The following is a 12,568-nucleotide window of genomic DNA, read 5'->3' as shown; positions in this document are numbered from 1 at the left end:
CATGTGGCAGAGCAGCTGGGTCCGAGAGTCCAGCAGTTGCCTGCTATAATTCACCTACCTGATTTGAATACTTACTTTACCAAAGTCTTCCTGATCCTGAGTCCTTGTCTGCAAATTTTCTCTTCTGTGATGCTCTGGAGTGCTGGAGCCTGCCTGTATTCAACTGCTTTCTGCCTGTCCCCCAGCATCACAGAATGGTACTGGGGACTTGTAAGATAAAAGTAAAAGCCCTTAACAACAGAGGACTGTTGCTACAGGGTGGTAAGGCGAAAAGTATAAATGTTATGTGGAGAAATACTTACCATAATGGATACGCTTTTTCTGTGTAGCACTATTTCTAGATGTTTCGGAAAATTGAAGACATTACATGTGATTAGGCACAATGTGTTGCAATGACTACTGCTTAAAACTTTATTTTGGGACATTTGGAGACTTTTGACTTGAAGTTCCTCCTTATCTATTATTGGCCCCAAAAGTTGGAAAGTATTTTAGGGAAATATTAATTAGTTCCCAAAGTTCAGATTATGGTAAGAGATCATCCCCAAGTTATAGGCATTTGGTGCTTCAGGACCTCCTGGCATACATTTACACCTCAAATCCTCCTTCTTTTGAGAGGGACAGCTTTGGTATGTATTCAGAATGTGAGCAGTCTGCAGTTAGCATTGTCCAGTAAAAGAACAGTTACTTACCTGCCATAAACATCCTTCTGGTGGATAGTTCATTTAACGGCAGGTTGCTCATTGCCCTCCCTCCTTCTCGTTCTGTGGAATGGACTTTATTCTAAAAGCATCTCAAGTGGCATTTTGCACGCTGTCATGTTACGATCTGTCATGAATGATCTCTGTCTGAGGGTGCAGATGTGTTTTAAAAAACACTCATGTCAGCGTGCAGATGTATATGAGGCTCGTGTTGTCACTTCCATTGGCAGTGTTGTGTATTGTTCTAGACTCCACACCAGCTTGCAATGCCGCTCTTGGCTCATGACGCTCTTTGTGGAATACATGTGTGGAGTCAGATTCTGAGAAAGATGGATGAACCTTCACTCCGCCAGGTGCGTGCTGCTGTTGTCACCCTCCTTTTTTTGTTACTTGGGTTTCCACATCAGAGCCTGTGATAGGTTGATTAAAGAAGGAACTAGATTGACGTGTGCCAAGTGATTGAGACCCTTTCTTTGGTACATACTTATCTTCCTTACACCTGACTGGATTAACTTGCTCAGTGGCCTTATCATGAAGTTCCTTCAGCAACTTAAAAAACGTCTCTATACACTTAGCTATTCTTATGCTTTCAGTAAGTGACTGGTTACCTAATGACAACAATTTCAGGCTTATGGTTTTATCTAAACAGTGGCATATGAACTGATCCCTGATTAGCTGCTCACTGAAATGTTCAAATTCACATTCAACCACCAGCTTTCTTAATTTAGAAATATTTGTGAGAAATGTATGTCTGGAGGCAACCAAATAGGAGGAAAATCAAATCTATTTACTAATGTTTTGACTGCAGTTTGAAATGTATCCAGTTCTTCACTCCCTGGACTGCCAGCTCAGGTAGATCTTTAAATGTGGACCTTCCTTCAAATCCTAAAGAATGAAGCAGTAAAATTTCCTCCTCTCAAGCCTGAATCTGGTTGCACTAATAGTTCCCAAATAAGTTTCCAAAGAATCGTACCTTGTTTCCACGGAATTGGTGGTTCTCCTGGAGTGTCCAAGAACGGAGGTGGTGGTGACACAGATTGCATGTTACAACAATAAAGAAGACCACATGAAGGATTGTATAAGGGATATTAATGTTTGTCTGTAGTAATAGGAAGAGAACATATAACAAACTACTATAATTACATATGCTGCTAGGTTTTCAGCCCGTTTACTACAGTTCTAATTTGATATTGAGCACATCCCAGGAGGGAAGAATGGGCGAGCAGATTACCTTCCTTGCTTCCCCATCGAAATTAACTTATTAGACACAGAAGTCTATGACCTAGAGGATGAAAGTTGATTGGTAGGTGCCATTGAAATTGGCGCGCTTGCCCCTTTTCTGAACTTGAATGGAAATCAGCCTTACGTGATGATGTTTTGCTAGGCAAAGTGTCCAAGTATATCAGGGAAGGGTGGCCTAAGAAAAAGATGGTTGAGCAAAGTATTCAACCAATTAGTAAGGTAGCTGAATAACTATCCTTAGAAGATGGGTTTGTTACAAGGTTGAACAAACTTGTTCCTCCTGTCAATATTAGGCATTTAATTCTGGAAAAAGCTCATGAGGGGCATTATGGGGCTACTTTCACAAAGTGTAGGGTGTGGTCCACAGATGGAGTAGAAAATGGTATGCTAGTCAAAGAGTGTGTTTTGTGTTCAGTCAGTGACAAAGCATTGAAAACAACATCTGCACCATTAGTCCCAATTGAATTCCCTGCAGGACCATGGTAAAGTCGGTATTAATTTGATGGGTAAATTTAGCTCACTTCCTTGTCATTCGAGGTTTGCATTAGTTCTCATATATTACTACACAAAACAGCCTGAGGTAAGATTAATCGGGGCGCCAGATTCCAAAACTGTCATAACATTTCTTAAGGATCTGTCCATGAGGGAAGGGTTCCTGGAGTGAATAGTTTCAGATAATGGAGTGCAATTTGTTTCTTCTGACCTGGAGGGATTTCTTAAAGCTAGCAGCATGACACACCTTAAAAGCTCGTTGTATCACCCCCAAACTAATTGGCTTGTTGAGCGCTTCAACAGAGTGGTTGGAGTGTGTGTACATTGGGCTTTACAAAACAAATGTGTGGTCAATACTGCCATACAAACCATGATGTGGTTTTATAGGACCACTCCTCAGTCTTCTACCCAGTTTTCTCCTTTCAAACTTCTCAATGTTGGAAAACAGCTACTGATTTCAGGCCTGGGGGATGTCAAAATGGCTGAACCAAAAGGTGGATGGAGAAAGCATGGGTGGTCTTGAGAGGAAGAATGTGACTCTGTCTCAATGTAAACAAAAGATCTATTATGACACGGAAAAAAAAGTTTCTGACAAATCTACAACTGTTGGAGACTATGTGAGAATAAAGACATGTTTAAAAGAGATTTAAAGTTTTTTACATTAGTAAAAGTTGAAAAGGTATGTGGCAATGCTGTTCGTGTAGAAGGAGGCCATTGGTGGAATTGTTCTAAAATTGTAAAGGTTTGACCCAACAATATAGCACACACGCAGATGCAGGACAAAATAATGATGTCAATCAATTGCGAACACAGAGAGGCTGTGTACTTGACGGTTCTCAAAGGATCTCTACCTGCATGGAGGAGCACATGCCAAAACAAAGTGATGTTCCTTAATAGATGATTGAATTCCACTCGGGTATAGATGATTTTCATATTAGTTACAAAGTCTCCACAGCTATGTTATACTGTTGTACGATGTTTATATTATGTGTTGTATCTGTTTCTCTTTACAAATATTTTATTTATGGTAGGTTTATATTTGTTTCCCATACTATGGGGAATAGTGTATTATTATTATATTAGGATATGGCCTAAGGATTTTCTTTATATGACCTAGTTATGTAGCTCTCATCTGTTGTTTTGTATTGTTTGAAGAGAAGACCTAATGTAGGGTTCTGGACTCCACAGCAGCTCGCGACACCACGCTTGGCTCGTGATGCTCTTTGTGGAATACTGGTATGGCGTCGGTATTCTGAAAAAGACAGTTGAACTATCACTCTGCCCTGTGTGGACTGCTGTTGTGCCCAGCTGCCCGGGGTAGTTTCTGTTAACAATAAACCTTACGTGATAGCTTAATTTGCCTGTAAGCATGTGTATTACCACACAGTGTAAAGCTGCTGCAAAATCCAGTGGTGCCACCAACTTGCGTGCTAGACCAATTGTGGAAAATTTTTCAGATCCTAGGGGAATTCAAAAGATGAGCAATTTGCGGTTAGATAGAATATCTACCAGAAAGCACATTAACCAAGTTAAATACCTTGTTGTTTTAGCTTCTTGTGTGTTCAACAGAAAGAGTGCGGTCAGAATTCTGTCATGTCAGTAAAAATTTAAATGAATGACTCTTGGGTCTCAATGCAACCATACTAAGTGCGATGGAGGGATAAAGACAGATTTGTCTTGCATGAGCATGAAGTACAATATTTCAAGAATATAACCTGAAAAGTTGAATTCTGACTAAAGTTCCTAGGTAATACTGTCAGTTTGATGTTTCGTTTTAGAAAGGTGCACTAATTAACATCTTACCAACAAAAATGGCTGTATCCTAGTTCCTTGTCTGGAACCAGTATGTATCTCAACCATGTCCAAAAAAGTGCAATTAATGAGATTTCAATATAAAATGCCATATTGTTGACTCTAACCTGTCACTTTCCTGTTTTAGATAAATGAAGATCTCGACGGCAAAGTCATGTTTCTGGCCCAAACTGGTACTTTTGCTATTCCAATCACATGCACAACCAAGAAATGTGATGTAAGTTTTATTTTAGTATTAATTCATGGCTTTTGATAAGGACACTGAGCAGTTTAGTATTAGTATTGTAAAAATGCCCTACTGGTTTGTCACAAGCTGTAGGTGAGCCAATGGAACAAAGCGTACACACAAAAGCTAAAGTTGCAGGATGAAGGAGCATGCACATTAAAGGCCTATCAAATTCTGCTCCCACTGTGTTCCATCCTAAGTCACTCTCTTCCACTTCAAGAGATCAAATGTAGATTGATAACTTTCCTGTTTCTCTATGCAGCATGTGTGCATGCTAGCAGCATGCCAAAGATAAGCACATCTGCTTCTGTCCGCTCCTGAATCCCTGGATCTTTGGGGCTCCACTCAGAGGTAAGGCTGATCTAGTACGCTCCTACTTTGCGTGAGCTTAACCCTGTCTTGCTCTCGCCTCTTCACACAGAGTACTCCCCCATTTGTTGAAGGCTCTTTATCCTGACTCCACCGCCACTTTAGGTGTTCTCTACAACACTTCTACCCCTGTGCGTCAGACTCCCAGGACTACCAGCCCTGCAACCTGCTTCCCCCTCGATCAAATACACACTTTGTTCAAAGATTTCATCACTCCATCATTTAAATGCCTTCTTATTAATACCCGTTCTCTATCCAAACATGTTCTGGAAGCCTGAGATGTAAATGTTTCAAATAGCCCAGACTTTTTTTTCCATACAGAAACTTGGCTTATTGCCATCTCTGTCCGAACTCAGGGCCCGATTCTCAGAACTAACTTAAGACAAAATCCTAAACTTACTACTTTTGGTATTCACAGAAGTTAGGATTTTGTCTTAAGTTTGTCTTAAGATAGACTTAAGACAGACTTAAGACTGACTTAAGTTAGGATTTTGTCTTAAGTCTGTCTTAAGTCTGTCTTAAGACAAACTTAAGACAAAATCCTAACTTCTGTGAATACCAAAAGTAGTAAGTTTAAGATTTTGTCTTAAGTTGGTTCTGTGAATCGGGCCCATAGCCATTACGATCCCTCTCAGCTACAACATAATCAAATAGGATATATTTCATAAACTTCGGGGATAGAGAGGCTGCCATATACTATCCACCTTCAATTGTTCCATTTTTTCAGAAGAGGTCAGTGACTGGATTTGAAAACCTTACTTTCAAAATTAGCTCTCCCAATTCCACATCTTTTTTGGGGGGGGAGGGGGGCTTTCGTGTATCGTCCCCTGGACCCAGAAATATCTTCAAATCCAAATTTATGAACTCATTTCACTTTTTGCTCTGACTTCTCAATTGTTCATGTTCATTTAGGACCTCAACCTTCATCTGGAAGATGCTTTTGACCCTGTCAGCATCAACTTCTTAGAAGATCTAAAAGTGCTGGCCCTCTCCATACATATTAAAGGAGCCGCCCATCTCACTAACCACATATTTGATGCTATCTTCACCAACTTCTATTATATTAGGCTAGAGCAGCCTGGCCCCCTTACATGGTCATATCATGTTTTAGTCATCTTCAACATGACCTTCTCTCAACGTAACAAAGCTCTTACACACTATTTTAATACATACTGGTGAAACAGATTCCCCATGGAAAGTTGGAACTCAGAGGTTAACAATTTCCCATGCCACTTCTTTCACCAAACTGTCTACTCCCATCAGAAGCTTCAAACCATGACATATAAGTGCAGCTAATATCCTTGCCCATTAAAGACCTACTCTAAATCATGGCATACTACAATGCTAATTGGCATACAGAGGACCTCAGGCAGCTGAAACGCCATTACAAACAACTTGAGCGGTGGTGATGTAATTCACATAATGTTTGTGATAAATGCGCCTTTAAGTCTGCGCTCTGTAATTATCACCAGCAGCTTAGACAGACCAGGCCCGATCCCTGACTTCCCAGGTCCAGCAAAGTATCAATTCCATTAAGGAAATTTCACTTTTGTAAAGAAATGTACCACTCTTTCTGCCTCTTCCTTCTGCTTTACCTCATCCCAGAACCTTTGCTCTGGCCTTTCTAGTTACGTCTATGATAAGTTCAAGCTGATTAATCATATTTTCTCTCCACAATCCGCTTTAGACTCGCTGGACTTTATTAGTATGCCCTCCTCAACATCTTCTGGAGAAGATATGCCCACCTGACAATGCTACAACCGAAGAGGTCACAAGGACTATGCATTTAGTTACATCTGGTTCTCTCATTGACCCCTGTCCACTCTATATCTTTTCTCTTAGTCATGAAGTGATTGACCTTGCACTCACCACCCTTTCTAACCTCTGAATGTTGACTGCTGTTTGTCCAGTTTTATGGAAACATGCCATAGTGCGTTGTTGCTTACAAAGTCTTGTCCTGATTCTGTGATCTTTTCCAACTGGAGACCTATCTCCCTTCTTCCTTACCCAGCCACATTTGTTGAAAAATACTAGACACCCATCAACTCACCAACTATCTTACATCTCACTTCGTGATTGATCACTCACAATCTGGATTTAGGGCCAATCATAGCAGGGAAACTACTCATTACCAAATGGACAAAATCCAACTCATCATTGATAAGGATGCCCCTGCTGCTCTTAGCCTTTTAGATCTCTTCCCGGTGTTTGGCACGTTATCGCACACCATTCTTTGATGCTGGTATCTGCCATTCCACTTTTCAGTGGTTTAGTTCTTTCCTCTCTTACCGGACCCATTCTGTATATGTCCCACCATTTCAGTCTGTTTCTTCTAATGTTTAGTGGGATGCCTAGGGATCCCTCCTAGGCCCCACATTGTTTAATATTTATATGACACCACTGCCACCTGTTGTTATATCTTTTACTTTTAATATTATGCTTATGCTGACGATACTCCACTGGTCCTCTCTCGGAAGATATAGCAATTAGTAAATCTAATTTCATGCACTGTATTTCTGCAGTTGCTGACTGGATAAACTGTAATTGCCTAAAGCTAAATGGTAAGAAACCCATGCTTGTTTTATTTCGTAGAGATAATTCTCTGTGGACCACAACTTGGCGCCCCCTTTACCATGGCCCTCTTACTCAGCCCTGGTAAGCTGCCAGAAACTTGAGTATTGTTGTTGATTAACAACTTTCTGTAGTAAACAACTCACTGCAGTGCCTACTTGTTGCTTTAACACTCTCAAAATTCTCAGAAATGTTTTCAAATTGCTTGCCCTGATTTCACAGAAAATCGTGACCAAGCATTCATTACCAGAAGACTAGACTAGAGAAATGCTCTCCATGTTGGCATTGCTGCTCGCATTAAGAGAGTCCAAGTAGTCCGACCACAGCTTGCTCATTCTGCATCTTCATACCACTTCACCACACACGTACATAATCTTCATTGATTTCTGGTTCATACGCATTCCCTCTACAAGCTTCTTTGTCATACATACAAATAACTTTACAACCATGGCCCTTTGTACCTTAGCAGTCACATACACTTCTGTGTTCCTTCCAGACAACTTAGCTCTGCGTCTGACCTGCTCTCTCGCGAGCCTCGCATCTGGTGTGCTAGAGCAGGAGAGTGCTTCTTTTCCCACCTGACTCCCAATGCTTGGAATAATCTTCCTCTCTCGTCTTCTCTATTCGTTCTGCTGGATGTCTCTTACTTAGCTTAATTTTGAATCTCTAGGTATTAGCTTCCTGCTCTACACCAGGATACCCTTTTGGGGGAGATGCACATGTTACAAATAACATAAATTAGTATTTTTGGCCACTTTAGGCTCCACCTCCACCTGTGCAGTTGACAACAGGAGTTTAAACATTTCTACTTTTGTTAAAGCCTGTTTGTCATTACCAGGATTAGATTGTTCGACCTCTTCCGATCTCCAATTACCAAGGCCCTCTTTTAGCTGCGAGCTTTCTCATGTTTTCGCCACAAGTAGTCCATCAGTGTCTTGAGGGTGATGGACTAGCATGTGGGTCTCTGCCAGTACTCCTCATGTACATAACAGTGGGCCATTCATGTTAAAGGCTGCCTTTGGTCTTTACCATAGCCTATAAGGTTTACATATTTGGGGGGGGGGAGCTAGAGAACACGCGGCAAGATGGCTGCGCCGTAGTGCAGCTATGCCGGCTGAAACAACGATCCGCTCATGATCCTGCATTCTGGAGCCTAAAAAAGGAGGGAAACACTGCGGAACCAAAGTGGTTGGCTTGGAGGTGGTTCAGAGACGGTGAGCTGCCCAGACTGCCGCGGTCAATGACCTGACACATTGGCGGCCTTCACGAACAACATGGCTGCCATGTAAGCTGGCGAAGACACTTATCGTGCCCGAGTGATGCTCAGCCGCCTGAGAAGAATGGAGCCTGCTGACTGTGGTACGGGGGCCCACGTGTGATTTCTGCCCTGATTGCTGACCCAAGAGCCCGGCGGGGCTTGCGGTGAGTGTGTGGCCGGTGATTCGACCTAAGAAGCCCCACCGTGTGGGGTTGCGGGCCTCCCCTTATGCCGTTTGCTGTTTGATCACCGGAGGGCCCCCCTGATGCGCCCGGGTTCTCCAAGATGTGAGATGCTTAGGCCGGGCTGAGTTGAAGACCCAGACGGGCGTCTGCAGGTGAGCTGCCGCCACTGGGGTAGGCCCGCTGCTCGGGAATGAGTTGCAACAAGAGGCCCTGGTCGGAGTGGCCTGTACGAGCTGCCTCATTTTATTGGCTTTGTGCACGTGGTGCTGTGATCAGGATGGCCTGGGAGCACTGTGTTGCATGTATATTGAATCCCCTGATGCCCCACCACTGAACTACTGGCTGATTGTGAACCCACCATCCAAGAATGCAATTGTCTATTGCTGCGCGCCTGGGGCACGATTCTGACATGTGGATGTTTCTGCTGCCAACCAGAAAAATATTTAGATGGACATGTGGGCTTTATATTAATGTAAGTTTTCTACATGATGCCAGCGCTATGAATATACGTACAAAGCTGATTGACGATGGTGCTGAGCTTACATGGCTGTGGGTCCCAGGCTGTTACACTTGATCCTCCTGCAGTCATTCTGAAGTCGAGATTGTGGAGGCTGGAGGCACCGACCTCTGTGGGTGCTTAGATCGGAGCTGAGTGCTGTTGCCTCCCCTGGAAGTGCGGTGGCTGCTGCCTGCTGGTGAAGTACATAACAAGCCCGAAGGACAACTGATTAATATTCTGTACGAAGTTGCTGAGCATTGCTGGGCTATATATAAAAGCAGATATGGGTAAATCTGATGAAAGTCAACCTCACCTCACTTTTGAGCCACGAACGCCAGGAAAATTGAGGTAAAGAGCCACCTCTGACTGAGAACTTGACACCACCTCTGAGAGCCTGCCATCACTTGAGGCAACGCTTCTTGCCATGCAGAGCGGTCTGCAGTCCATAGATGGCAAAATAGACACACATGTCTGCAAAATTAGACAAACATGCCTCTATACTGGGGAAGGCTGAGAAGCATATTGTGGACACAACGACAATCTGCAGCAAGTGGCCTCCAAGACTCTTGATATGGAGAAGGTGCTTACCGACATACAGGTGAAAAATGAAGACATAGAGGCAGGTCTCTGCTTAATAATCTAAGGATTACTGGCCTGCCGGATTCGACCAACACTGGGAGACTGGAAACATATGTGGAGGCAATGTTGTGTGAGACCCCACAGCAACTCTCTCAGGTGCTGACAGTTGAGAGAGCCCACCTTTTGTTGCCGGCTCGCCCCCCCTCGGGTGCCCCGCCGAGACCGATCATTGCCCGTCTCTTTAATTACAGAGACCGCGATTCAATACTGCATATGGGATGTGACAAGGGTACCATAACTCACCAAGGCAATAATTTGGCTTTCTACCCGGACTTCACAGTTGCGATTCAAACGACAAGAAGGGAATACCAAGCTGTGAAGAGATTGCTGATGACGGAGAACATCCAATATGCCATGCTGTACCCAGCTCGTCTACGCATTGGTGCAGAAGGCAAAACAACATTTTTTACAATTCCCAAATCAGCTATGGAGTATGCAAAGACCCTCAAACAAAAGGGTCGGGATACTTCTGACACATTAGATGAAGACAACTGAACACTTCTAAACTATATGTGGTGATGTGTTTGCTAAGTCTTTTGCTTTGTATTGAGATGACCTAAGCGTTATGGGAGATGGTTGCTCTCAGGGAGAGGTGGATGTGGGACCAGTAATATTCTTGCTGCCCCTGCCATGCAGGCTGTTAATTTACTGCACTGTACGTATTATATGATGCTACTGCTAATAGATTTAACATGTGTATCTCTCTTTGTTTAGAGATTGCAAAAACGATGGAGATTCCTCTACGTATGTTCAGCCCCTTCTCCTCTGGGAGACTCAATGTGCTCCGGCGTTCCCCCGTGGGTGTACCCCTATGTTAGAATTGGGATCTCTGGTTGGCTAAGGCTTGTGCCAAAGCCAGGCAGAGACCACCCCTCTAGTCAGGGCAAAGGAGTTATACACCAAAGATAACCCCTGCTCACCCCCTTGGTAGATTGGCACGAGCAGTAAGGCTTATCCCGGAGACAATGAGTAAAGCGTTTGCACAACACACACACACAGCAGCAACACACTAGGCACACCACAAAAAGGAACTCCACACAAGATTATATATAAAAATAGCCTTTGTATTACCATAAATACATTAGATCATATTCACACAGATACACTGTGCCAACTGGCACTGGGAAGTATTCACAGGGATTATTTACACATGACAGGGCCACGTGGGCCACTGTCAGAATCAGCACTTAGTAGAAATATCACTTAGTAGAAATAGCACTTAGAATAACTGTAGCACAAAATAACAATTGTAGAACACAACCAGTAACCACTGGTAAAATGTAGGAACACACTACGCAATATTGATCACCTTAGGCATAGATCACACAGGGACACATAAACTGACTAGCATAAACTATACTAGGCAAAACAACCTCCTAATCATAAAAACACAGTTAGAGGTATCACAGGCATAAAGGCAGCGAAAGCAAAGGTGCGCAATAGTCTGGGCCTAAACGTGGCAGCTGCCCACTACTTGCTGATATGCGGGGTAATCCCACACGGTGAAGCTTCGCGCTGCAGGCCCTCAGCAGTCCTCCTGGGGATTTTCTGAATCGTTTTTTTCCACCATAAGCGTGGAAGGGTATACTCAGATGTGAGTCCCTTGCTCATTGCACCATCAGGATTCAAGCAAGCAGGGCCGAAGACGGCTGAAATGCCAGAAACTGGTCCCCGGTAGCTTGTTTCCTTCCCAGTATAAGAATTGGCTTGATAGTTTGGTCTTCCCTGTTCCCATGATGCACTGGGCCAGGGTCAGACTAATTTGCATGTAGCCAGGTTCTGAGCTGGGATGGTGCAGTGAGCTAAAAAACGGCGATGGATCAAGCCCTGATCTTTGGACTGGGTAAGAGTGGTCTGCTTAATTCAGACACTCTGTTCATCACCACCCCCTTTTCTGAATCGTTTCTGGCAAGCAGGGCAGCTGCGAGCACTGACGATGTGCCCCGAAGCGGGCACCAACCATGTGCGTGCGGGCCCCATGGGGCACGCTTACTTAAAGGCTGGCTCCCTTTTAACCCTACTCACCAGAGCTGTAAAGTGTTTCTCGGCCGTTTCCTTGCGCCGGGTCTGGAGACTTCTCTGCCGCAGGCTCCTCATGCGGGGACTCTATTCCTCGTCCGGTCCCTCTTCTGGGGCAAGGACTTCAATGGGAGCCGGGGAGGCTCCAGGCCATGTGTTGTGGAGGAGGGGTGGGCTCCCGTCCTCCTCCACACTCGTCGAAGCACACCTGGCAGCAGGCGGGGCTCTCCCCGGGCACGGGAGTCCCGCTAGTGTGTACGCTCGCTTCCGGGGGGCTTCCCTTCACTTCCGGGTCGCGGCAGGCAGAGTGGCGGCCCTTAGGGTTAATTCTCGGTGGCTGTAGGCGGCAATACGGGGTATGCTCCAGTTTTAAAGTACAAGGCCCCTGGCGGGGTGGGCACCCGCTAGGGGTATCAACAAATAGCGCAACGTCCCTGGCAGGGTGGGCACCCGCTAGGGGTTTCAAAAGTTCCGCAAAAGTCCCGGGCGGGGTGGGCACCCGCTAGGGATAACGAATGGCAGATATGCGGGGGAATCCCACACGGTGAAGCTTTGCGC

General features: G+C 44.4%; 1 protein-coding gene across 2 annotated transcripts in view; it reads left to right on the top strand.

Moving 5' to 3' along the window:
• CFAP74 (cilia and flagella associated protein 74) overlaps positions 1 to 12,568 on the top strand; it is a 1,279,283-nt gene that overhangs the window by 394,715 nt on the left and 872,000 nt on the right. For both annotated transcript variants that reach the window (XM_086921531.1, XM_086921532.1), the window contains exon 17: positions 4,372 to 4,461. In XM_086921531.1, coding sequence (XP_086777657.1) covers positions 4,372 to 4,461 — 90 coding nt within the window. The remainder of the gene's footprint in view (positions 1 to 4,371; positions 4,462 to 12,568) is intronic.

The sequence above is a fragment of the Lissotriton vulgaris genome, chromosome 5 (genome assembly GCF_964263255.1).
Source record: "Lissotriton vulgaris chromosome 5, aLisVul1.2, whole genome shotgun sequence".
Taxonomy (NCBI): Eukaryota; Metazoa; Chordata; class Amphibia; order Caudata; family Salamandridae; genus Lissotriton; species Lissotriton vulgaris.
This window is presented reverse-complemented; position numbering and strand designations above follow the sequence as displayed.